Here is a 27,017-nt window from a genome sequence, read left to right as displayed (position 1 = left end):
ATTTGGTTACTTCTTATCCTCAAATTTTAGATATGCAAAGTACAGTCAAAAGTCAGGGGTGGCTTAGTTTTCAGCGCATTTGAACCCAAGACCAGCCATATTACAACTTTTAAATAATGTTATAAGATTTTTGGTTTTTAAAAAAAGTTGAGCCTGGAAGAAATTTCAAAGTGGTATGCTCTAGTTTTCTAATAATGGATCAGATTTTAATTTCTGTTTCTTTTTCCTGTCTTTTTTCCTCCCAAAAGTCTACACTTGGATATGTCGCTCTGCTCATAAGTACTTTCCACGTATTAATTTATGGGTGGAAAAGAGCCTTTGAAGAGGAATACTACAGGTTTTATACACCACCAAACTTTGTTCTTGCCCTTGTTTTGCCTTGTGTTGTAATTCTAGGTAAGATCATTTTACTCCTCCCATGTATAAGCAGGAAACTGAGAAGAATTAGAAGAGGATGGGAAAAAAGCCAGGTTATGGAAGAAACAAGTGGAACTGTTCCACATGTCTCACCAGAAAGGGTAACAGTGATGTGATGACAACATAGAACTTATTAATACTATTATAGATGTTGCTGTTTCTGTTTTAAAACTTGTATTTTCAGGACTTTGTATAACTGAAGTGTAAAACTTGCTATAGCTGGCATATGATAAAAGCCCTTAAGTATGGTATGAACAATTTATTTTTCCTCAGACAATTACAAAAAATATTTTAGTTTTAAATTGCAAGAGGGCAAATGATATGAAGTCAGGATTTTTTTATGCTGTTTTGCACATTACAAACAAAAAAGTTTATTTTTTATTAAAACCTTGTTTTCCAGACAGCATTTCTTTAACTAAGAGTGTTATGTTCCAGACAGTGTTTTTTTTAATAGCATATTTTCCAGACAGAGCTTCTTTTATTAAAACTGCACTTTTAGTTAGTGAATCCAGAATGTAGACTAATAGATTTCATTAATTTAGAAAACAAACATGATGTGAAATAATGCAGATTAATTTATAAAGTGTTATTGGACATGTACAGTACATTTGTGTAGCTTGACAAGGATTTTTCATCTTTACATTACTTGAATATGTAATTTAAAAAATGAAATTATGTTCTAATGATGCATATTGTAACTAAATGGAATAGCACATATATATAGGATTTTAGACATTTAACTGCAGGTGACTTTAACCTAAAGCATCTAATGAAAATTCAATACAATACTTAGAAAGTGTTGAGTTACCTGTGTAAGTGTCAGCTAATGGTCATTGAAAAAAAAGGAATTTCAAATGCCAAAAATTATTTAAAAAATAGAGTTCTGAGAAATCTGCCACAACAAAAAAAATTCCAATCTCCTTGGTAACATTTTCAATATCTAACCAAGTATGGAACCAACATAACATTGCTGTGATTTCAGTTTCTCTGTTGGAGTTTTACTTCACATGAATTTTCCTGACTACATCTAATAACCTTAATATCTTTTAAATTTTCTTTTAGCAAAAATAATCTTCAATTTCTATATAAAATTTTCATTTTTACAGCCAGCATTTATGGAGCATGTGCTAATGTGACTTTTTTTAAAAATGCAATCAAAAAGTCCTATATATCAAAACTTTAACATAACTTGATGAACCTATAAAAAGAATGTTTTCCCTTTAATCCTTGAAATTCTGGTTGTCCAGGGAATTCTAAGGAACATTTGGAATGATTTAACCATTGCTATCATATCATGTTTTATTCTTCTCTAAACAATTGTCCAAACTCTTCCCCTTGCACTTCTGCTACTCATACTGAAGTAAGTAGAAGTTCTTAATGCATTCAAGTCTAAATTTGGTCCTGGTTTTATGTAAATTGTTCTTTTTTCTGTGCTTTAGCCTTATCTAGCATTTTCTCTTAGCTGTACTATTTTCAATTACTTGTCTTCATTTATACTGTCTGTTATATAACTATGATCTAGGACAGCATAGTATGTATGTTTAACTTTCAAATGCAAGTAGTCTCACAGGTTTTATTAGTCTTTGTTTGCAGTGAAATCAGCAGCCCCACAAAATGTATGTATCTGGGGCCAGATTTTGCTCCCAGTTACATCAATGTAAATGTGAAATAACAATTAAATGTAAATTATGTTTAGTTTCTTTACAAAGAGAAGAACCCAAAAACCAGATTTATCAATATTCAGTGTAATTTCTAAACTTGTCAAACAAAAGAAGGTTAGAAGCATAGGATCGTAGAGTTTCTCTAGGATTTATCAGAATCCTGAAAAATCTATTTCAGTTGTGGACCACTTTCACATGTTTTGTTTGGTCAAAACGCAAACTCACACACAAAATGAAACTCAGGGTAGAGATGCATGGATGCTGGGTAAACTGTTTGCATTACTCTACTCCAGGGGCTGGCAACCTTTAGAAACTGTGGGCCAGAACAATCCGGCTCAGCACAGGCAGGCTGGCTTCAGTAGAGTGTGTGTGGAGGTGGGGGTGGGCAGGATGCCTGTACCTGTGCCAAGGCCATGCAGCTGGGAGCTGCGCCCATGCCATTGCCACTTTTCCCTGCCCCCCACTCCCTTACTGTAGTGCAGGCACAGCGTCCAGCTAATTGGGAACTGAGCTAGGGCTGGGCAGCTATAAGCTACATCCATGCTGCTGCCACTTCTTTCTTCTCTTCCTCTCCCCCCCTTACGCCCTCCTTGTGCTGCAGCTAGAAGCTGCGCGGCTCCAGCTCATTTCCCCTCTGCACAGCAGCCAAGGAGTCAGGGGCCAGAGACAAGTGGCAGTTTTGCAAGTACAGCTTCCAGATGCCCAGCCCTAGTGCAGCTCCTCACTGCTCAGCGCTAGCAAAGGCATAGGTGGAGGCAAAATCATCTGGCTCCACAAGCCAGATCCAGCTGCTCCACAGGCCATATATGCCAACCCCTGCTCTACTCTGTTAAACTAGTTTTGAACATCTTTAGTCATCTTTCTTATCCAGTGAGAGCCCAATTAGAGTTTTTCACAGAAAAATATGGTTTTGTCATTTTTCCCTGTTAATTTCTTTTCAACTTTTTTCAAAAAAACAAAAATGAAAAAGGGGAGGAGGGTGTACATTTTTCCAAAATATTCAAAAATGTTAATTTTGGGAATTTCTGGGGGGGGGGGGGGGGGGGGGGGGTTCTGATTTTCATCATCATCCTTTTTCTTCACCAGAAAAGAAAGAAATAGAAAAGTAAGAACAATGCAGAAAACCCACTTTCTATCATTTTTTTACTTCCCTACCTTTCATGTCATGAAGCTGACTTAAAACTTCCACCGGAAAAATTCAAAAGGAGAGGAAGCAGTTTTTCTGATTTGCTAAAAAATTCCCCCTCATTTTCACTTGAGAAAAAGGGAGGAAGTAAAAAAAGTAAAAGACAAAAATTTAAAAATATATTCTCAATTGAATTTTTTATTTTGTTTATAAAAAATGTATCTTTAATTTATTAAAAATTGAAATTAAAACTATTATATGACTTAAAAATCATTCATGTATTTTAATTTTTTTAACTGGATCATCTAATCCTTTTTTCATGGGTAGTCAGGAAGTTCATGGTGGTGTTATTTCTAATAAAGACAGAAATGAAGTTTCTAAATTGCATAAGTTTCATTTAAAATGGCCTAGTTTTCCTTTATAGGCGATGAAATTTATTGCTGTGCAGAGGGCCAGCACAAGGCAGGTATTTAGGTTCCAATCTTAACTTTTGCATATATATGAAGATCTTTAGATATAAAAATAGTTCAGCTGCTTAGAGCTATTCACTTGCTTAGATTTGCTCATGTACACTGGTGTTTGCAATGGGTCCCATAAACCTTTTTTTTCTGATTCTGTGTGATGCATAGGTCTTGTTACTTTCTCCCTGCATGGTAGTGGGTTTCTTCCAGCATGCAGATGGGTGAGAAGCCACTCTGCTAAGCTGGGAAGAGGACTGTGCTTACTTGCCTGTAAGATGGTGAAGAAAGATTTTGTCACCATTATTCCATTGAATTCCATACAGGAAGCTAGTGTGAAAAGATAGGAATGTTTACCCTAAGTAAATTACAATAAATTCTAACATATTAGAATGTATGCTTCTAGCTACACATAGGCAACTCTTTTGAAATCAAGACTGTTAGCAGTGTAGCTCAGAACATGGCCATATATCTCCAAATAATTGTAGAACTAAAATTACTAGGTCAATATTTAATACACACAAATTATTTCATAGTAATTCCACTACTAATAAGCCACTAATTTCCATATCTTGTTCAATGCAAATGTGATGATGCTGGAGCAACAATTATGCATTACTGCCATAGTTTCTTTAGTCTGTGGTAGGCCATCCATACACTTGCAGTACATTTAGAAATATATTTGAAATAATTCCTATGCAAAAGGCATATTTAATTCTTAAAGAAAAATACCATGCCATGCAGCTCAAATTTAACATATTTAAGAAGTAATTAAACTATCTCATGATTGTGTTCTCTCAAGACTATTTAAACTCATTAGTTTTGGATCACAAGATGCTTCTTAAAGAAAATGTCATTTTTTGCTATATGTTTTTACCATATGTACAGGAGATCCAAATATGTTTCAACTATTTGAAAATTTAAATACTGAAGCATGAATAAGTAGATTATATTTTTAGTCAAATAAATGAAGACATTTCATTTGAAATGTGAAATAGTTATATAACATATGGAAAAACATATGAAATTGAAATAAGTAGGCTTGCTCTTAAATATTTTGTAGTGTACTCTATTTTGAAGACTGAATCTATTCAGCAAAAGAAGCTATACATTAATTCTAAGAGTAAAGTGACAGACTTTTACCACCAGCAGCAGTACCTTAATTTACCACACATTATGGATCACAGCATACAAACTTTTACTCATATAAAAAATCCTTATTTCACATCAATCCTTAATCATGTTGATTTCTTTAAATGATTTAGATAAGTACTTCTCAGATGAGTCAAGATTTGAAGATCAGGTCCTAAAATCAAAATGTTCACTATGAGTTGCCCTTAATTACGTAGCTAAATCCATTTTTAGATATCTCAACTATTTAGGTGCTAGATCTGTGTTTGGATGCCTTTACAACCATCTGTGGGAATCATCTATTTTTATGCAGCATTATGTTAACTGTTTCTTGGTTGTAGAGAGATGCTATATACGTAATAAGAAAATAATTTTGACTTCTCTTCATTAGAGCCTGACACTATAACAAAATACTGGTTAATATGCAATGCAATACCATTCACATTTTATTAGAAAATGCACATTTCTATGCAATAAATCATTGGAAAGGCATTTGAGAACTTGTTCTTTGTTGTTTGTGAATATTAAGGTATATTTTCTTATCCACAGTGTGTAAAATATGGTCTCATAAATATATTTCATATTTGTTCTGAATTTCACAGTGTAATTCTATAATGTACAAATTCTGATTAAATCAGCTTGTCAAACTTGAATTTTAATAGCTAAATGATTATGAGATTCTTTTGTATTTTGTTGTAAATTCATTGCCTACTTAGTGGGTGAAAATGTTGTATTTACTTGTATACTGGTGCCATGTCTGAATTTTTGTTCTAAAATTGTACAGTATGTGATGTGACCACTTGAGAATGTATGTTTACCTTTATTGATAAATGGGTTATAAAATATCTTGTACATGTTCAGTGTGTAATTAGCTATAAATGCTGCCCTAATAGCATTAATAAAAACAAATAAGGAAGATTTTTTTGTTCCCACATTTCACAAATATTAATATAGGTAGGAACCTGAGTTCTTCTAAATCTGATAAAATCAAAGGTCAGAAATTGTCAAGCACATAAGGATTAGATACTTGAGTATGATATTTTCAGCAGTTCACATGAATATGCTCAGTGGTAGTAGATGCATATGCATAGTTCTTTGCAAACAATGCATCTCTGAATAGAGAAGTTTTGCCATTATTGGGTGTTTATCCTAGATCTTATAGTATTTCCAATAAATGTATTAAGTCATTTGCAGTTCTGATATTGTACCACTGTGTACTGCTTGAATTAACTAGATTGCAACCTTTAAAATGGGTAACAAATTGAACTTAAGTAAAGAGTGACCTCCAAAACCATTGCAAATTATTTATCATGCCTAGCTGACGATGTTTTACAGTGGAAAAAATAAGTCTCCTCTGTGCAGCTTAGTAGTTCTCTCTATCTGTAGTTGTGTATTCACTCAGACTTTGTTGATGTGTTTGTGTTATCTGTCCAAACAGGGCTATTATAAATTACTGGTAGTGCTTTTGCATATTTTTCCATAGAAATCTGTTTTACACAAAGATGAATAAAAAGTTAATGTTGAATATTTGGCTTTCTTCTGCATGTTAACATAAGTCCTTATTTTTATTTTCTCTAAAATAAATTTGTTCTCTGGTTAACGTGTCCTTTGATAGGAACTGACTCTGAAGGCACAAAGTACTTCTGAAGAGACCGTTTTTCTTTAGCATGAGCTCAATGACAAGCGTTAAACAAATACAGTTGGGAAAAATTCCCCGTATCATACTAAAGGATTCAGTTCCTTTCTTTTCAGAGAGCACAAAAATGAATGTTGCTGTGCTCTCAATACACATTCAGTTCACTTTCCAGGATCAATGCACCTAAATCTTAGGTAGAGAGAGACTGCTTAGTATAAGTTTGTTTGCCAAGCTGTGTTTTTCTTCCTGTTCGGTTGCAGGTGTAAGAAAGAAGTAGTGCTTATATAGGAAAACAAATTAATAGCTTCTCAACTCCCACACTCCTCCTCTCTGAAAGTGTTATATATCCTTCATTTAGAGAGCCTTACTCCAGAATATGGGAAGAAATAAATATACATTTAAAGAGAAATCCCTCCCCTGTGAATACAGTAAAATGACTCCCACCAGGGTTATTGGAGCTAGGAGTTGATCAGTGCACAAACTAGTAAACTTGCCAGGTTTCACACTAATTGATGTAGCCTTCCCATACTGCTTCTCTCTGCAAGAGTATAGACCAGTAAAACAAAACCATCTCTTACAAACAATGGAACCCCGCTGTCTGATAATTTCCATATCCAAAATAAAGTTCTCTTCTTGGGTCTTGACTGTCATACTCAAGACAGTTTCTTCCTTGATGTCTGTCTTTTCCCAGTTGTTTCTTTTAATTTGCACATCATTTCCCTGTACATGATGGCGTTTGCTATTATGATTTTCTTCCCAATAGCATCCAGACATGGGCGACTGGTGCCTCCTGAATCTGGTGGAGCATCCTCAGTGGCCAATCGTGGGGAGGGGTGGGCCCCCAGTGGCTGATCACCAAGCCTGGAAACACCAGTGGAAGTGCAGCCAGAGGACCGACCCTCCACCCCCCACATGGGTATGTCACTGCAGGGCGGAGGCACGTCGAGCACCGGCTGACATTGCCAGTGGGGCAGTAGGGACAGCCCTGTCAGGGGGCACATGCCTCCCCATGCCTCAGCTATGCAACACCTATGCATTCACATGTTCCAACTGATATTAGTACCCTTTGTACTAGGTGCTGCAAAAGTACATCATGTAAAACAGTCCCGCCCTGAAGATCTTATCAGCTAAGTACAAACCAAGAATTGGAAAGAAAATAAAGGCAGAGAATAAATCACTTGCTTAGCAAAGTCAACAGCTGATTAGTGGCAGAGTAGGAAGTATGAATCCAAGTGTCATAACCTACCCATTAGATAATCTTTTCATTCCCATTGGGTTTTTTTTTAATTTAATTTAATGAAATTTAACTCAGGCACATATCTTCACACTCAAAAGAGAATTTGTGTACAGCCACAACGCAAACACTCATCAGTTAATATTTGTGAAGTGCATTAATATTTTCAAATGCAGTGCACTATAGAAAGTATAATTACTATTTGTTAATTGAGAAAGGTGGGTGTGCAATACAAAACAAGTTGGTTATTTGGAGCAGTAAATCGTTCATTAAATATTTGTGTGGTTGACTACTGGCTTCTTGGGATGGACGTTTTCCAGTTTTCCTAAGGCAGCAGAGCTTCTGGAGGTAGGTTGTACAATGTTGCTTTCATCCCACTTAAAAAAAAGTTTGGTTCATGAAGGAAGTACAGTGTGAGCAAAAGAACCCTTGCAATATGATCTTTGGAACACACAGCCAACAATTGTCCCATGACCTAAGCTTATAATTTACAGGATGTATTGCCCCCAACGGTCATTATACGTTTGTCAGTAAAGTGTACACTGTTAAAGCTATAATATACTGGCATTTTGGGGGGTTATTTCTTAAGCTCAGAAAGTTTACAGAAACATACACAAGACATGAGTAAATACCTGGGCAACAGCCCAAAAAGTGTCTATATAATCTGATTCATTCAAGGTTAAATTGGTTGCATTTCTATAAACACTGTTAAAATAATCTATATTGGGAAGACATGGGCAACTGGTGCCTCCTGAGTCTGGGGGGGCACCAGCAGGGCACGACCAAGAGGCAGAGAGGTTCCCCCAGCAGCTGGTTGCCAAGCACTCCGGTGGCACGGCAGCAACAGCGGCAAAAGTGCCAGCATTTCCACCACCAACGTGCTGCTGGTGGAGCCAGTTTTAGGGAGGCACAAGCACTCTCCGTGTCCCTCTACCAGCTGGAGCTCTCACTGTCAGGGCACCAGCACTCTCAGGAGGGGCACATGCCCCACCCATGTCCCCCCTAAACATTGCCTATGGAAGACATAGTTTAAAAGAAATGTCCATATTCAATAACTAAGCATCACTTGAATTTTAGACTGTACATCAAAGTGTGGTTATCCATTTTCAAAAAGATAAATTCAGACTTCCACAGGTGCAAGGAAAGGTTACAAGGATTGTTCAGGAAATGGAGAGCCTGTTTTATGAGAGAAGACCAAAGGACTCTAGCTTGTTTAGTCTAGCAAAATGAAGGCTGAAAGGAGGCCTGGTTGTTCTTTATAAGTATATTACTGAGTAAAATTCAGGAAGGAAAAAAAACGCTATTTAAGCTGAAGGGCAACATTACCATTGGGACAAATAGAAATTGATTGGCCCTCAATAAATTTAGCTTGATCAAAGACAGTTTGTAACCATCAGAGGAACAAGTTTTGTATCAACTGTATGATAAGAGGACAAAAATTATTTTGAGATGGGTTTGAAATATTTATGAATAATATATGACATAGTTGTCTACAATAGCAAGGGACTGAATTCAATGGCCCAGTCACATGTTCCTGTGAATGCACAGTGCATCTCAGAAGGTAAAGGGTGCTAAATTGTCTTTTGTGTTCCACAAACCAGAGTCCATTTGATGCCAGGCTATACTCCCAGAATATTGTAGTCATCAGGCCTATTCAGTCTTGGCATGTCTGCTAAGAATGCCAGCAAGGGGTGTTCATTATGGTGATTATTTTTGTGATGTGGAATCAGTGTTCTCTAGGACACCATTTTTCCATCCAGGCAAAATGATGGTAACATAATTTTAACAGCTGCTGAACTGAGCATGATACTAATGCAGTTCTCACTGTATAATCTTTAATAATTCATACCTTAATTCAGAGGCCCTCTCTTACAGAACATGATGTGCAACTTAGTCATGCCAGAGTTTATCATTCACTAGCTGGGTTTATCAAGTAGCTAAAAACCTATGTGGTTGTAAATATGTAACAGTGAATTCATCCTTCTGGTGACATTGTAAAAAAAGTCTGTGAACTAAACAAATCCCAACTCTACATCTTTAAGAGATTACAGAAATAGAGTAAAAACAGCTTCACAATATATGACAGCTGCTTCCATTGATTCAGTTGTAATGTAAATGAACAACCAGTTAGTTGCATTCAGTGAGATTGCACTAGATGCAGCCAGTATAGAATTTGGCCCTGTGTATTCTTCTGCCCATTACTAGAATAACAGTGGCAGCTCAAGGAGGAAAAAAGATGCTTCCCGTCTTGATTTTGGCAACTTCTCTGTATGCCTACTCATGCCAAGACAGCTACTGAAACTGGGAACTAAGTTGGTAGAGAGTGTGTTTGTGGAGGAGTTGAGCATATGTTTGTGAGAGAAAAGTCAGGAGGAAGTGGCAGAGAGCATGTGTTTATGTGGAGAGTTGTGTGAATATCTGGCGTGGGTTGGAAAATATGTACAAAGTATAGAGTGGTACATACAGTCTGGCATATATTTTGTGCATAGAGATAGAATGTGTGAAGCATATGCTTTCTGTGAGATGTGTATAGGATGTCTGAACATATGAAAAAAGTAAGATATAGGTGTTCTATGGGGAGTGTACAGGATGTATATGAATGAGACAGGGAGTTGTGTACAGAAAAGGGGTCAAGACTGTTCTAGTGATGGGTGAAGCTGGGCAGTGTTCCAGCTACCTTAGTGATTGTGGATTCTCCCGCTGCTGGAAACTGTTTGAAGACCCAAGTAGTTACTACTATATCAGTTACATTCAGTTTATATTTTCAGATTTTTTCTTTGCAACCATAAGCAACAATATTTCTAATGAGTGCTGAGACCAATATCTTTGTGTGATTCTGAAAACTTAGGCCAGATGGGTTTGTCTACACATTCAATTAATGTGCTTTAGGTAATGTGCATTAAATCTAGTGCCTCTGTTGTGAAGTACTAGAAAAATGCGCATTAGCTAAAGAGCATGGGTTTTTGGGGATGCTTTACTGTTCATTAAAATTGACTAATGTGCATTAAAGCACACATGTAGATGCACCCTATGAGGTCCATCTATCTCTCTGACCAGGTGTGGGTTGGAAGATGTGTACAAAACGTAGTATAGCATGTGCAGTCTGGTATATATTTTGGGCACAGGGATAGGATGTCTTATTCTGATCCCTGCCCAAGAGTATATCCAAATTCAACTAAGGAATTACTAAATCTGAGGAGCCCAACAGACTACATGCAACTGCATTTTGAAGAGCTCCATAATCTGCTGTGAGTAGTGTCTTGTGCTGGCAGACATGGAACTTAGGTTGAAGGCAAAAGATAGAAGAGCATACAGGTCAGGTTGATGCAACCCCAAAAAGGGATGCAATTCAGATTCTATACTGTCTTGAGGAAGATAGGGGAGTAAGCAGTATAACTGTAGATAATATCAAGGATAAGTCAACACATCTAGAGTTTCAGTCAAATAGCATGAACAGTAATGAGCAGCTGAGCAAGGACAAAATATAAGTGCTTCTACACAAATGTCAGAGGCCTAAAAAAGATGGGTAAAATAGAATGTCTGATATTAAATGGTGACTATGACATAACTGGAATCTCAGAGACTTGGTAGAAGGAAGTAATCAATAGGATAGTGTTATAACAGGTTACAAATTATATAGGAATGAGAGTTGGGCATGCAAGTAGAGAAGTGACACTATGTTAAGGATAGTATAGACAGTAACAGCATAAAAATCTTTCTTGAAAGGAAAACTACTGTAGAATCCCTGCAGGTAGAGATGCCATACTCAGATAAAAGGAATACAGAATTAGGATTGTACTAGCAGCCATCTGCTTGGTACTATTTGAAGTACCAATGAAGGCTACTATGAAATGCACAGAGGATTAGAGAAGCTGCTAAAATGGGACAAGCAATAATTATGGGAGATACCCTCACATAGGCTACGTAAACACCTCATCAGGGCAAGATATGGAGATAAAATTTCTGGATGTGATAAATGACTGCTTTCTAGAACAAGTTATCTTAGAACCCACAAGAGAAGACCTGATCCTGAGTAACACACTTCACACTGGCCACTTCAGGAGAAAAATGACTGGGAAACAACCAGGGTTAAATCACTCCTGGGAGAGTTTGTCCTGGGAAAACAAACGTCTGTACATGCTGTAGCTTATCTCAAAAGAGAACATAGTCCCCCAGCATTTCCTCCTCCATCCCATGAAGATAATAGCCCTTCCTGGATTCTGTAGCTCCAGCAGGAAGCAGAACACCCAACGCCCCCCTGCCCCCTTCACAATCCTCACATTGTGCTGCAGGGAGACAGGAGCTAACCATGGGAGAAGTCTGGGTCAGCCAATCAGAACTGTTGCCAGACAGACTGAGGAAGCCTGCATGGCACGCTGAGATGCCCCTACCCCTGGCTGTACAGTGGCAGCACTGCAAGCTGTCCGATTTTCAGGGATCAGCACTTGAATGCTTGTACATGTGGCTCTGGGTAGTTTTCTTTACCAGAACAAACCTGGGAGAATTCTCCCAGATTATTTGAATATGTGTATGCAGCCTGAGTAGGCAAAAAAATGGCAGCTGAACTTCAGTGTTGACAAGTGCAAGGTAATGCACATCAGGAAATATAACTTCAACTCTAGGTACACAGTGCTGAGGTCTGAATTCACTGTTACAACTCAGAAAAGAGAGCTTAGAGTCATTGTAGCTAGCTCTCTAAACACATCAGTTTAAGAACTGCCGGGGAGAGTACCGTTGTATGGGGGCAGAAGAATGTAAGGGGGTGTTTAATAATTTATGTGGTGGGAAATTAGATGTAAATCTGGAGGTGTGGAGGAGTGCTGTGGTGAGGGAGGACACATCCTGTGTAAGGGGACATGTGCAGAGCTGGTTGAAAGCTACGAAGATGCAGTTCAGTTTCACTATATTTGGCTTAATACAGTGCACAATACTGAATGCAAATGGATTCGTTCACACTAATATTTAGAGAATGACTACTCTCCATACAAATACTACCATTTGCATGGAAATAAGGTATTCAAAATTTCCTATATGGGCTTCTGCTGCAGTCAGCCAGTCAGGGACTGAATCAAGCAACTGCAAGGAACTAGGCATATGGTTAGCAGTAGAAGTGAGTAGATGGCAGGTATTTAATAGACTGAAGATTGCCCAAACTGTTTGCCAAATATTAGGAAGAGGGGAAACATAAACAGGAATTTGGATTGAAGAATGAAATAGTAATGCACTGAAAAGAGACCTATGTTCTTTGGATGGTTGATTTGCAACAAATAAGGCATAGACAGCAAGGAGGAAGATGTGTCAGGTGAGTTGCAGGAGATCTATCAAAGTAAAGTTACACCATATACTTAGATCACACTAAATCTACGGATCACATATGGTTCTTGAATGACTCACTAATTTGGACTTGATTTGGCTGATGTGACTTGGGACACAAAAGTTTTCCTTAACAAAAATTAAATAAAAAATGAAGTGGCATTAAAGTTAGAACATGCTGCCAGCAGTCTTGCTATGGGTTAATTGTTATGGGTTAATTCTGTTTTTTGCCTGCACAGCTCTGATTTGCCACTAGAGGGCTGAGGAGCAGAGGTGTGGCTATGCTTGGAGGGGGCAGGGGTGATGCATCCTGGGATGCTGGAGGACTCATGTCTGTGGAACCGACTGAATTTTCCTTAACGGGAGCCAAGTGGCATGGGCCAGAGTTTGCAACCTCGCCTGAAGTGGCCTAACTTTGAGATGCTCAGAGGTTACTGTGCACAAATTAATGAGCTTGAACATGCAGAAGCTCACATTTTAAGTGACTTTGGTGCAGTCTAAGTGTAACTTCACTCCCAAGACTCCCAGAGGCAGCAAGAAAAAGTTGGGTAGCGGTGAGGCCTTAAGAGAGGACTAACTTTGGTGGCAGGTGTTGTCCATCTTTATTAGGTCAAATGAGCGGGGAGGCTTGGGAGGGAACCTAGGAATAGACAGGTTCATGGGGTGGCTTTTAACTATGTGTGTGCGCTATGGATGTGTGCGCACACATGCACGCACACACACGAGAGATCCTTCAGGGCCAATCCCTGGCCCAGGTCTGAGGAAGCCGGTGCCCAGGGGCAGCTGCTACAGAAGAAGAGCGGGCTTCATCACCCCCTTACCTGAATGCGCGGTCAAGGGCGCCGGGCGGGGCGTGCTCGCGCTTTACGGGGCGCCCTTTCCGCCGCCTGGGAATGCGCGTTTCTCGCCGGGCAGCGGCTCTTCCGGGCTTCCGTAGGCGGCTTTCCCCGCTGCCATGGCGACGGCGCCCGGCTTGTGTTGGTGCCGCTGGGGCTCCCTCGCGCCGCTGCCATGTCCTCGCTGGCGCGGCCCGAGCCCGCCCGGCCCCTCGCCCTGGCCCCGGGCCTGGCCCCGTCCCGCTCCCCGTCCTGGGCCGCATCCCGCTCCCCGTCCCGGCGGGCCGGCGCGGACTGGCGCCGCGACAGCTCGGCCGCCCGGGCGGCGGGCGCGGAGGTCGGCGCCGGCCAGGTGAGCGCGGGCAGGGCGGGCGCTGTTGGGAGACTCTGGCGCTGGTCACCCGTGTGACAGGAGGGCCTGTGGGGGCCGGCGGTGTCCTCGCCGGCTTTAGAGCGGCCTCAGAGCTGCAGGGCTGACGTGGGGCAGGACCTGGACCCGGACTCTCCTCCACACCCTGTGGTGGGAGAGGGAGGCAAAGACACCGCCCTGGGGCTGCGGCTTCCCTCACTCCAATCCTGGGAGAGCCGCGGGGGGGGCCGGCAAAACTGGAGGGGGAAGAGGTGGAGGGTGGGAGGGATGGAGGGGGAAGTGGGGGGGAGGGGAGATTTAAATAGAAAAAGACTACAATCGTCCCTGTGTCTCAGTGAACTGGGATTGGGTAGGAGCAGGAGTGGGGTTGGGGGCAGTAGGGGTCGTGCTGCCTGGGACAGGGGAGCTGTCCTGGCCCAGGTGGGGAGACCCTGGGGCTGGACAAGCTCCAGGTCCTGCAGCTGCGTGGGGGAGCCGGGGGGAGCCTGCTTCTCTGGGGCTCTGAGCTCAGGCTGCAACAGATGAGGGCGCTCCATGCTTTGAGCAGAGGGGCAGGAGCTGGGCCAGAGGACAGAGTCCCCCAGAAGCAGCCTCCCTGGGGCTATGTTCTGGGGCTGAACTTGTGCTTCTCACAGCCAGACCATGTGGCTGGGGAGGAAGGCTTCCTGGGCTCCATGGTCTGTCTCTGCAATTAAGCTAAGAGCTCTCAGCAGTTGGGGAGGGGGAGGAACCACTAGTTTTGGAGGGTAGCAGGCACAGAGTAGTGGGAGGCTGTGCATCCTGGGATGCTGGAGGAATGAAAGTAAAGCATTTTATCTCCACTGACCATTCAAACAATACTCTGAAAAGACATGGGTAAAATGTTTCCAAAATAACCCTCCTTTTGAGTGGCTCATATTTAAAAATATTTATGGCAGAAATAACCACTTCACACATTTCCCTCCCCTTTCCCCCCTCCCCTCCTATCTTTACCCATTTTGTCTTCCTAACTTCCATTAATTTGCATTTTCACAGACTTGTTGTAATTTAGCTTCTTTTCTACCTTGGAGAACACATAAGAGCAATAGAATCTCCCAATGCCTGAAGAAGGGTGTTTGTGCCTAAAACCTTGCAAAGAACTTTTTTCCAACTATTTAATTGGTCTAATAAAAGATATCATATCTCCCCAAAGAGCCTTGCTTGCCTGTGGCAGTTTAACACCCCTTAACTAATGAGTGATCTTGTTCTGAATGCATTTATAACATTTTTAAAGTAACTTGTGCCTAAGCCCAGAGTGGCCTTTTTCTCTTTTGTTGTTGCTTTTAAAAGTGACTGGTCCACAGGATTGCAAAGAGTGTCTGGATTTTTGAAGCAAGGGCAAAAGGCTTCACAACTCCCTTTCTTTGTAAAATCTAGTCGGTTATGGCTCCCTGCAGAAGCTGACAGCAGTGAGCCTGCCAGACACACGGCTGCTGGGGGAAGCCTTGGCCTTTATAAAGAGGCAGGCTGTAGGGCTGATCAGAAGGAAGAGGGAACACTACAAAAACAGGGAATGGTAGAAGTGGGGAATCTCCCTTGTAGCAGCCAAGAGGGGGGATAAAACATGGTATAGTAGATTTCCCTGCTCTTCATATGGATCAGAAAGCTTTTGAGGGGGAACAAGAGAGAGAGTAAGCCCTTTCTTTCAGGAACTGAAGGGAGGATGCTTCAGACATGTGAAGGCAGGATTTTATGCAAAAAAACAACCCTAGCACCGGGACCTCTACAGCTCCAAAAATGGATTAAGTAGTAAAGGGCTGCAGCCACCAAGGTCTTAGTCTACACTTGTAACACTGATCTAAAGTTGAAACCCACCACTTTTCCTATGAATTTATTTTCCCTTTATCGCAAAAATAAAGTACTTAAGATAATTGCAGGTATTTATTTCAATGAGTGATGTTCCATATACATGGGCATGCTTGGGCCAATATGAAGTTCTGTATTACAGTTCCTTGTTATAACATGGGATAGATCAGCATTGTAAATGTGTAGTGTGATAATTTTAAATGTATTTAAGTTCAGTCATGGCAAAACAAAAGCTTAAGCCAACTCCATTTGTCCCCAATAAGGACCAAACCTGTATTATTTAAAACAACTTTTAGTTATCCAAGTATCAGTACAGAAGTCTCTAACATATCTAATAGAGTGGTTCTGAATGTTTTTTATACCAGGACCCATATGTAAACATTGAAGGCCAGTCCCGACCCAGTGCCTCTCACTCCCGACCCACTGCCCCAGCCCCCCAGTGTGTGGGGTAGGGGGTGGGTGTGTGACGCATGGGTGGCCCCAAGCAGCCCCTTGCAGGCTCAAACTGACAGCCTGCAGGAGAAAAGCCATGGTTTCCCATGTTTTTCTCCATTTTTAAAGTTTGTTTGCAACCATTTCATATATTCTCGCAACCCATGGGTTGAGAAACACTGATTTAATATAAAGTCAGTGTCTTGTGATCAGAAGTCTCAACAGCAGCCAAAAATAGAAAACCCACAAGTTCCAAAAACATTCAACGGTAGAAGCATGAGAGATTTCTCTTGTAATCTGAACTTTATAAAGGAAATGACTTCTCAGCTCAGCTGTAATTAGTGCAGTGCTTCCATTGGCCTTTAGAAGTGCCACCATCCCAGTCTTCATTTTTAGTTGCTAAAGTCTGAAAGGGCTGAAGATGTACTGTAGAAAACTTAAAATGTCTACACTAATTACAGATATTCTCACCAAGGAATTAATTCAAAGGCCAGTAAAATCCATGGGAAGATTCCATTAATTTCAGGAAACATGAATCAAGTTGTGAAGCCATAAAACCAATTATCTAGGGGATGTTGATGAAGGCTACAAATGAATAACAGAGAAAAGTGTAGCTTTTCTAGATAAGCTGGGGAAGTGGTAAATTAGGGGATGTATAGATCTGGACCTCCATCTAAATCATGTTAGAGAAAAGCCCTATTTTTGCATAATAAGACTATGATTCTACAAGACCCCTAAAGACTTGTGGTTAGAGCCACAAAGGGACTTTGTTGTGACATTTAAAATCATGCAGTTCCAGGAATAGATTATGCAGCCCTGTCCTGGGCACTTCAGAATAGCGTTCACAACAGCCAACATGCTGTCCTCTCCTAGGACTCTACATTGTACAAAATATAAAAACAGTCCTTACAGGAAGTACTGGAATCCAGTATTCTCTTCCGGAGTGTGACTAATCATTAAGCTAGATAATCATTCTCCTTCTCTTTGGCCTAAAGAATCTTGAATTTTTTGCTGCACATTGGCATAGCTTCAGCAGGGGGAGTAGGATAGAGAGTGCCCTCATCTACAGGCCTAGCAGGTGGGAAGTGGATTTTGAAGGTGGCAAAAAACAAAGGAGCACAAAGAAACCCATCTGCTGAACTATTTTAGCTATCACTGAAGTACTGTAGCTAGTTACTGAACTCTTGTGTAAAAAAGGTTTATCATCATAAGCTCTTCCTCCTGCAGGTGTGTTTAAAAGAGGTGACCAGAGCCACTGTGTTTTCCATGTAAATTAGCTCTCACTCTTCAGAGTATACCTATTCCACCTCTCAAGGAACATAGGCAAAGGAATGCCTATTTAAGGATTCCAACCAAGTATAGGCATGAGGTTAGGGCACCTATACATGTGCAGAGAGGCTGCTCTGAGTAGACTCGATTAATCATGTCTTCTGAAGCGTGGTAATTATCATGCTTCAGCAGACTCCAGCATCATGTGTATCAGCATCTACAAGCTGAAAAATGGTGGGGGTGCTTGAACTAAAGCTTGTCAAATGAGCTTTAGTTAAAGCGCCCCCACTACCATTTTTCAGTGCAGGGGCCCTGATTCACATGATGCTCCGGGCACTTTAATTAGAGTGGATCTCAGAGCCTCTCTAATTAAAGCATCCCCCATCCCCAGTCCCTGGAACATGTCTATAAACACCCTACATACCAACATAGACGTACTTCAAGGTATGCACAGAAACAGACCTTTAGAATAATAGAATCATAGAAAAGTAGGACTGGGGGGGGGCCTCTGGAAGTCTTCTAGTCCAGCCACCTGCCTGAACCAGGATCATCCCTATCCAAACCATCCTACACAAATCTTTTTCTAACCTGCTAGCAAAGCTACACAGTCAGCCCTGTTTTTGTTTGTTTGTTTGAATTTTCCATATTTCAAGCCAAAATGGTCAAAACAATTCCAAATCCATGAGTTATTAGAGCCACTTATGGTTCTGGACTACCAGCAAGCATCCTCCACCCCCACCTGGGGCAACAGGTATTCCCAAATCCTTTGGCAGGCATCCTACTTGCAGGCCTAAGCCTTGAGGATTGGGGTTCGGATGCCCCTGAGTTTCGCTTGCCCTTAGCCCCAAGGCCCCAGGAGTAAGCTAGGGAGGAGTTTCCCATTTCTTTAAAGTAAGCATAAAGCCAAGGTTAAGTATGCATTACCTACACTGGTACTAGTATTTCCCCTAAGTAAGCATAAACTATGCTTGATCTGAGCCTTCAAGCCCTGTTACACAACCACAAGGCATAGCACCCTAACCTGCTGCAGGTAAATCAGGAGAACAACAGTGGCCAATGTCCTTCTGTTATAGATGCCTTTTGGTAAGGTGCCTTCCTACTGAAAACATAGGTGCCTAAGGGGTCCACCAATGGGGCTTTTTCAGGATTGTAGTCTTGGATTTAGGCACCTACTAACTCCCAATTCAGGTGCCTAAGCCCTTTTCTGGATTTGGGCCTCAATTACTATGTACAACATCAGTAGAAATTTTCAGTGAGATTATAATTTCCCCTTCATATTAAACATGTTTAATTTAAGATTTTAAAATGTATAATTACTAGAAGAAATTAAGAACTATCTGTTTTTTGTAGGATATTCAGCTGCAGTCTCTGGATCTTAATCGCATCATCAAGCTGCTTGAAGAGTCAAACTCAGTAAGTACGGCCTGGGGGAATATATTTATGATACATTTTTATTGTATTTGATAATTAATAAGGTTAAATAAAACACTTGCTGTGCTTCATTATACAAGCAAAAGTAAGCTAGTCAAACTTGAGCTTCAGTGATTAGGACTACAAGCTATGGAACTGGAAGAATTATCCTGGTAGAATTACAGAATAAGACTTACTTTAAACATCTTTTTGCTGTAAGGAGGTAAATGTGCCCATAAGAATTTATGATTAAATACTATATCATAAATAGGTACCTTTCACAAAAAATTACTGTAACTGTACATTTATAAAGAATTGAGAAATGGCTATCCGGCTGGCTACTTGAAACCTACCATTAAGGAAGAATTACATCTAGAGTTGTGTAAGACATAACAGGAAAATTATAATTGCCCATATTAACTGCTAACAGTTCTCTAGGGTTTGAACTGAAGGAGAGAACAAAGCTCGGGAGTTGAAAACAAATACATTCAAATAGATGCACAGAAAAGCACCAGCAATTATGGCATGGACTCAATAGACTTTAACAGACTGTAAGGAAGTTGGACGTGTTTATGACTAGGTACAAGAGTAAAAAGTTGCAAAAACTGAATCATTTATAACTTTTAAGCAGGAGCTTAATGCATCAAAATACTAAGTTTTGGATTGATACTCAAAGGGAAACTACTCTCTTTTTCCCTTTTCATATACATCAAGAGGAAGCTGTATATGATTTACATAAGATACCTTGAGTAAAATTGTGTGATGCACCTTTTAGAAGTGCAGCATGCCATGATGCAGGAGGAAGAAAGCCTGCAGAATTCTGACTTGCCAAACAGCCCTGATAGTGCAGCTCTCTAGGGCAATCTAAATTTTACAGGAGCTTCACTAGGAGCCAGAGGTATCCAGAATAGTGAGAGGAGCATACTATAATTCTGCAACTGCTTTACCCTTAATCCAGGGGTGGGCAATAATTTTGGGGTCCTCTTGTGGACTGCATCTGCCCCCCTACCCCCGCCCCCGAGCTGTAGCATGCCCTGATTCTTTTTTCTCTCCCCCTCACCTCTTTCCCTCCCCGCACCTCTCTTCCCCACTTGCCCCCCTCAAACTGTAGCATGCCTTCATCACCTCTCTCTTCCTCCCACTCCCCGGAGCTCTACCATGCCCCAATCCCATCTCTCTCTCTCTGTCCCTCCCCCCCCCCCAACTCCCCACCCCCCAGCATAGCTGTAGCATGCCCCAGTCTCCATCCCCACCCAGATCCTGTCAGCCCCATCTGCTCAATGCAGTAGATACAGCCCAGGGTGGGCACCAGCATCAACTGTGGATGCACCCAGCAGGTTCTGGATGGGGATTGTGGCATCCACCTGGTTCCACAGCTGATGCCATGTGTCAGTGCTGGGAGGAAGCAGTCCTGCCCACCTGCCCTGGGTAGCAGAAGCCATCTTGCCTAGAGCCAGAGCCGCTGACCACCTGCAGGCCAGATCCCATGAGTTGGTAGCTGTCCACCCACAGGCTGGATACAGTCAGTTGGCATGCTGAATTCAGCACATGGGCAAAGTTTTGTCTACCTCTGCCTTAATTCCTTACCCAACACAACCCGTTTACTAGGATTTGTGAGGGGCTCTGCATAAGATAGCTACACAGATCATGTCCTAGGAAATTTCCAACAGCAAAAGGGGCTGGAAGGCTGTAGCAAAGAAGAAAATCTCTCCCAAAATGTTGACAGCTCTGAGGGAAACTTGCTCCTTGAAAAAAAACTTGTGAGGAAATTTGAGAATTAGGTTCCTTAGTGTGGGAGGAATAACTCTGTAGGATTACAGCTAATGGAAATTGCAATGGCAAATCAGAGGATGAGGCCATTCAACCCTTTATCCTCCCAGCAGAAATGGTTTAAGGCAGAGAAAGGTTAAAAATATTCCTGTTCTGTGGTTCATTTTTATATTAAACTAATTCCTTCTTGAACCATTCAGGCTGCTAGCCTGTTTCATGAGACATGAAATGTAATTACCTATATAGGACTTGATTCATCAAGCTACTTAAACACATCCTTAACTTTAAGTGTATGCATAGTCAAATTGACAGGACGTAATTACTGTACATTGCAGAGCTACAGATATTGCTCATTATAAGGCTATTCAGTATTCTTAGTCCAGCTATATAATATCTCAATTATCTTTTGAGCTATTGAGTTCCATAACTTAACTCTGTGTCCTACAAAGCATTATTTCCAAACATTAAGGATGTACCTAAATATTGAGACTTTGTGCATAACCTCCTTAATATTCAGTGGGTACATCTACACTTGCAATTAGTGCACATGAATAAACTCTAGAGCTTATTATTTTGGAGTTTTTTGCTCCCAGGTTCACCGTTTGAACGTGCGACCAGGAGCAATTAACTCCAGAGCAATCAACTCCACAGTTTATTTATATGCAGCATGTGGAACCTGATCAGAGCAGCCCCGGCTGGTAGTGGGCTCCGGGGGTCAGCCTAGGGCTGCTCTGACTGGGCTCAGTGCGCTACGGAGGGATTGGCTGGAACATGAGGCAGCTTCCCCCACTGAAGCATCCTCATGCTCTAGCCAGCCAGGTTAGCACCTATATGTGTGTTGCTGTGCACAGAAAACTCTAGAGCAGGGTAGTATTTACAAGTACTACCCTGCTGCAGAGTTTATTAGTTTTCTGAACCCTAATAGTGGTGCATACATACATACTGAGACATTTACTTTGGAGCTAATTAGTCAGCTCTACTGTAAATGTCTCATGTAGACGCACCCAGTGTTTCCTATTCAGCTATTCATCTTGCGTCTTAATTATTACTAGGGCTGTGCAAAGCTTTGGGTGCTGATTTGATTCGGAGAAGATTCAGCACGATTCAGCGGCTGAATCTCCGAATCTGAATCAAATCGGAAGACCAGTAAAAAGGTTGTAATCGATCTGAAGTTCTCTGGATCAATTCAGAAAAGATTCGGAGAGCTTTGGAGAGATTTGGAGATTTGGGCAGTCCCTGCCCGCCACCTGAGGGAGGACCTGGACTCTGTGCCGGTAAGTAGGTGGTTGGGGGGGAGGGGCTGCTGCAGCCCATTGACAGGGCTGGGAGAGTGGGCAGGTGTCGGGGGCCACTCGGGGGGGCTGGGGAGCAGGCAGGGGATGTGGCCTGGTGGGGGTCTCCCCATGGTCCCCTCCTCCAGCCCCCAGCGCTGTCCCCTACTTACCAGCATGGAGTCCGGGTTCAGCTCCCTGTGGTGGTGAGAGGGGACTGCCCAAATCTCTCCAAAGCTGTCCCAGCCCCATCGATAGCAGCCTGGCCTGACCCCAGCATCCTGGCTCTTTAAAAAAACAAACAAATAAACAAGCCCCGCACTCACTGGATGCTGCAGCAGCCATTGGGGCTTCTGGGGGCTCATGGCAGAGGCCCCCCCATGTAGCACGGGGTAGTGGGCTGCAGTGGGGATTGCCCCCTTGCTGGGCAACAGCTGGTGAGTGTGGGCCTTTTTCTTAAAGAGCCGGGACACTGCCTGTGCAGCAGCAGGTAAGGGGCACAACCCTGCGTCTCTGCCCCCCTGCTGCCATGTGGGCAGGAGATGCCTCATTAGGGCAGCGTGGAACTCACAGTGTCAACAAGCTTCCCCACACAGCCCTGCTCTGCCCTGCCCTCCGACTGTGGAGGCCCTGAGGGAGGGCAGTAAGGCGGGGAGCCTGAGTCCGCAGTGGACAGCTCGTCCCTGCCCCATGCACAGATCTGGACACCAGCAGGGCTGGGGGGCTGCGGGGGGGAGTGAGGGACCTTTCATTTTAATCATGGATTTTGTGGATTTTATCAGAGAAGTTGCAAGTTTTTTTTATCAGGGAAAACCAAGATCCCTGCTAATCAAACATAAGGTCATAGAATCACAAAAAAAGTAAGCCTGGAAGGATCTCAGAGGTCTAGTCCAACCCCAGGATCATCCCTGTTTAAGCCATTCCACTCAAGTGTTTGTCTGACCTGTTCCTAAAAACTTACAAGAATGAAGATTACTCAGCATCCAATGCTTAGCTACTCTCTTAGTTGCTAGTTTTCATATTCAAGACCTTTCACAAACTATCTACACCTGGCTTATGTTACTGAAATGTTGAAAAAACATGAGACTCTTGCCTCTAATCAGCCAGTGATGCCAACATCCACGTCCCACAAGCTAAATGTTCAAATAAGCTTCATACTTACTTTCATGTTGTCTCTCCTTCTTGGGGTTAGTTGCTTGTAAACATTCAGAAAACTATCCCATTGTCCCTCTTCAAATCCTTCCTTAAATTCCCATTTGCTTTAGTGCTGATCCAAGACTTGCCAATATGCTTTTTATTGAAAGGTGCAGGGTTATATTGTAATATTACTAGCCTGTGATTGAAAAATTTTCAGTGAAGGCAGACAAGAAGCAACAAAGGGTCATGGCATAACATAGTTACAGTGACAGAAAGCATATTCAGAGCAATAACCTGCCAGAAATGAATGAGAATATGTCACATAGTTGCCTGCTGTACCGGGAGACTGAACTTGATGACTCAGGAGGGCCTGTCAGTCCTCCTTCCTATGAAGTATAAAATTTCTGAATAAATCTTTGCTATATCAGCGCATCTTTAATTAATATAAAGATGACTAATTATAAAATTAAAATGCTATCCCATAATTTTATCAAGTCACTGTATTGATAATGCTGATGCTCTGCTTCACTCATCTGATAGTGTTGTTAACTAAAGGTATTGTCCAAGGATTTAATACAGTGGGACCCACACGTTCAATAAACAAGTCTGCTAGGTTGAAGAAATGTTCATCTGAAAAATGTGGTTTGATCAGGAATCTGATCCTGCTGCAGAATACTTTTCGGATTTCATATCTAGTGACTGCTTTATCTTTTTCCACTTGCATTTCAATGCAGAAAAGAATACATAAGCTTATTTAAGGTTTAAAGGACCAATGCAATCATAGCTCCTTTTTCCCCCCCTCAGAATAATTTGGAAGAAAAACAGCTGCAAATTCTCCAGAAGGTAGTGACGCACTTCGAGAATGGGCTTGTATCCTTTTTTCTACTCTTCGGAAAAATAAAGTTCAAATAGGATGTGGTGTTTTGTGCTTGTTAATATTTTAATTTTTCATCAAAGTGATTCAAGTTTAACTGTATTTCATGTAGAAAGTCTTCTCTAATAGCAGCTGTGTTCACCTCTGCTTTAATTATTGGCACAGAAAAGGATTTCACATGGACACAGCATCCCTAAGGTTGTTTAGGGGGAAAAAAGATTCTTGGATGCTCAGAAGCACCTGCCACAAAGCTTCAAAATCTCAGTCAGCATAATGTAAAATGTGATGACTGCACATCCAACTCAGAACAGACAGGTGGTCTAGTGCTAGAGTGATTAATGTTATGGAAGTGCAGATATCAGCAACAGTGACTGCTGGGCATAAGATTATATTTTAAAGAAAAACAAATCCAGAATAGCTAGCTGAGAGACAGTGTGAAAATTAACAATGGCAATCACAAGTAACAGATTTCTAGGAATTGCAGGTGATACTGCAGTGCAAAGATTATTTGTGTTTGGGACCAAGTTTTCAAAGTTGGATGCTTAAAATTAGACACAGTTCTAAATCTACCTTGTATATGCCTCCAAGTAAGTTTTGCAGTGCCTCAAATCTAGGAACCATGTTCCAACAGACTAAGGCATTTAGGATCCCTATAGAGTGAGTGGGGAAACCTAGGCACCTTCCAACCACAAACCAGCAGTAGGCACAGGGATGTGTCTGAACTCTACTCTTCCTTTGAACATAGATATCTGCCTCAAAGCTACATATTAAGTGCATATGTTGTTTCAGGATCCAACCCATCCCAAGTGGGAAGCTTACTTGAATCCATATGTCTAACAGACAGCAAGACTGACTACAGGATAAAACATAGCACCTTTCCTTCACTCGCGTTGCTTTGTAATGAGCTGCATGCATCGTATCAGCATCAAACACTTGCTTTGTGGCCATCTAACGAATCAGGGACTTAAGTATCCCTAGCACCAGTCTGGATTACAACAGAAAGTAGGTGGAAATTGGGTATGTAGGGGACAAATCTGGATTGTCTAAGGGGATGCTGACTGATTTGGATCACTTTTGAGAATTAGGTGCCTAAACCAGATTCGTTTTGGAAATTAGGTACTCAGAGGGCTAGAACAAATCAAGAACTTAGGCACCTAAAGCAAACCTAAGCAGAATTTAGGTATCTGAGTCCAAAATTAGAATCCATCTCCCCCTTTTCTCCTTAGTTGTGAAATAAATCTGGAAGCATCTTAAGTCAGTGGGTGCTTCCATGTTTAATTATTTTTTAAGTTCTATAGACTGCTAGGCCAAAATCCAACTCCATCTATAAAGTGGTAAGTACTATGCATGTGGCTAACTTTAGCTGTATAAGTAGCAGTTAGGTCTTTATACACAGATTTTAGATCTTACTCCCTCGGGGAGGATATGTAACTCCATGTGAATTGCAAAAGTGGAGGACGTGGATTCTCCTGCCTTTTAGTCTAGGGGCTAGGACACTTGCCAGATGTAGGTTCTAGGCCCCTAACAGCCAGAGATGGTTTGAATCTGTATTTCCAACTTCCCAGCAAAGTGTCCTATCTACTAGGCCCTGAGCTAGACAGGGCCAAGAGTACCCTCTACCTCTTCTATTGAAACTAACCCACTGAGTAATCAGGAGGAGAAGATATGTGGAGCTGGAAAGAGAGCCAGCCAGGGAGAACATTGTAGCTTTGTACCCTAACCATTAAGGTACAGAATGGTGCTGCTTGTTTCCTTTCTCTGGCCCAATTAATCTTGAATTTGCTGAATACTTGGGCACCTAAGTCCTTTGTTGCATTTGGCCAATAAACCCCCATTTAGAAGTGGCCCAATCAGAGTTGTTCAGTGCTGACAACTCCAAGTGAATTGGTAAGAAATTTAAATTAGATCTATAAATGCTACATAGCTCTTAAAATCACTAGCTGCCTCAATAAGAATTTACATGCCTCATTTTAGCCATCTAACTCTGAAATGTGGGCCGGAGTTGTTTCTTTGTAATGCTGGAGAATGTTACAGGAAATATATTTCCATTTTTATTTCTAATGCTCCAGAGTTCAAACAATTTAATTTTCCTTAACTATTAAATATTAAAAGCCTCTTAAGGACTTAGCAGAGATATTTAAAATTCTTAACCTATGTGCAGAAAAAATTCAAGACCGGGAAGCTTTCATTGAGCCTACATGTGAAATTCTTAAAATATGTGGGTAAGTACCTCAACTTCCCTTTAATAAAGAGCACCAAAATTTTATATCATATGTTACAGAAATAATTTAAAATGATTTACCCAGCACTCCTGAGATAAGCAAGCCCATCCTCCTGGTCCCCAATCTTTCCTTCTCATAAAATGATTTTTCCTGGGGTCTGATTTCTTTAGGTACAAAAAAACCAATTTTAGTAGCTCAGTAACTATGGAGCTCTGTACTGCAGCACTTTGCACTGTATTATAATTAACCCCTGGGTGCCAGGAAGCAGGGTTCCCACAAGCCTCTCATTGCCTGCAGTGGGTTAGTTTGGGACAATTGCCCACAAGAGATTAAACAATAAGTCTTGTTAAGGTGTGTTTTGTTGTTTCACAAAGCTCCCCAGGTGACTTAAAAGCCTCAGATGAAGCAGAGGGATCTTAATAGCTTTAGGTAAGCTTTATGAAATGACAAATCTTAGGTTGGTTTGTTACAGAGGGAAAATGCTGAAGCAGTTTGAGGTTTTTGTATTTAAAATCTACTTTAGACATCTGACTTTTAATTACAGAAGTTTTTTAACATCTGCAGTTTCACATAGTACTTCATATTGTATTGGCAGATCCAGAATTAAAGTGCCATTGTTATTAAAC

General features: G+C 41.3%; 2 protein-coding genes and 1 long non-coding RNA gene across 6 annotated transcripts in view; 2 read left to right on the top strand and 1 right to left on the bottom strand.

Moving 5' to 3' along the window:
• The window catches only part of STEAP2 (STEAP2 metalloreductase), a 41,258-nt gene extending 34,940 nt beyond the window's left edge, over positions 1-6,318 (top strand). For all 3 annotated transcript variants that reach the window (XM_019497948.2, XM_019497947.2, XM_006259621.4), the window contains exon 5: positions 249-6,318. In XM_019497948.2, coding sequence (XP_019353493.1) covers positions 249-533 — 285 coding nt within the window. In that variant the 3' untranslated portion in view covers positions 534-6,318. The remainder of the gene's footprint in view (positions 1-248) is intronic.
• A 7,468-nt stretch (positions 6,319-13,786) lies between these two features.
• Positions 13,787-27,017, top strand: part of CFAP69 (cilia and flagella associated protein 69) — a 49,049-nt gene continuing 35,818 nt past the window's right edge. Inside the window, exons 1-4 of one of the 2 annotated variants that reach the window (XM_006259628.4) lie at positions 13,787-14,164; positions 19,058-19,120; positions 24,100-24,165; positions 26,282-26,391. In XM_006259628.4, the coding sequence (XP_006259690.3) occupies positions 13,802-14,164; positions 19,058-19,120; positions 24,100-24,165; positions 26,282-26,391 (602 nt within the window). In that variant the 5' untranslated portion in view covers positions 13,787-13,801. The remainder of the gene's footprint in view (positions 14,165-19,057; positions 19,121-24,099; positions 24,166-26,281; positions 26,392-27,017) is intronic. The other variant, XM_059729023.1, reaches the window with a different exon arrangement.
• LOC109285812 (uncharacterized) lies at positions 16,046-26,596 on the bottom strand. The gene is made up of 3 exons (XR_002093671.2): positions 26,472-26,596; positions 23,321-23,491; positions 16,046-19,131 (listed from the first exon to the last, which is right to left on the bottom strand). It is a non-coding gene; the product is annotated as an uncharacterized LOC109285812 (long non-coding RNA).

The sequence above is a fragment of the Alligator mississippiensis genome, chromosome 5 (assembly GCF_030867095.1).
Source record: "Alligator mississippiensis isolate rAllMis1 chromosome 5, rAllMis1, whole genome shotgun sequence".
Classification (NCBI taxonomy): Eukaryota; Metazoa; Chordata; order Crocodylia; family Alligatoridae; genus Alligator; species Alligator mississippiensis.
This window is presented reverse-complemented; position numbering and strand designations above follow the sequence as displayed.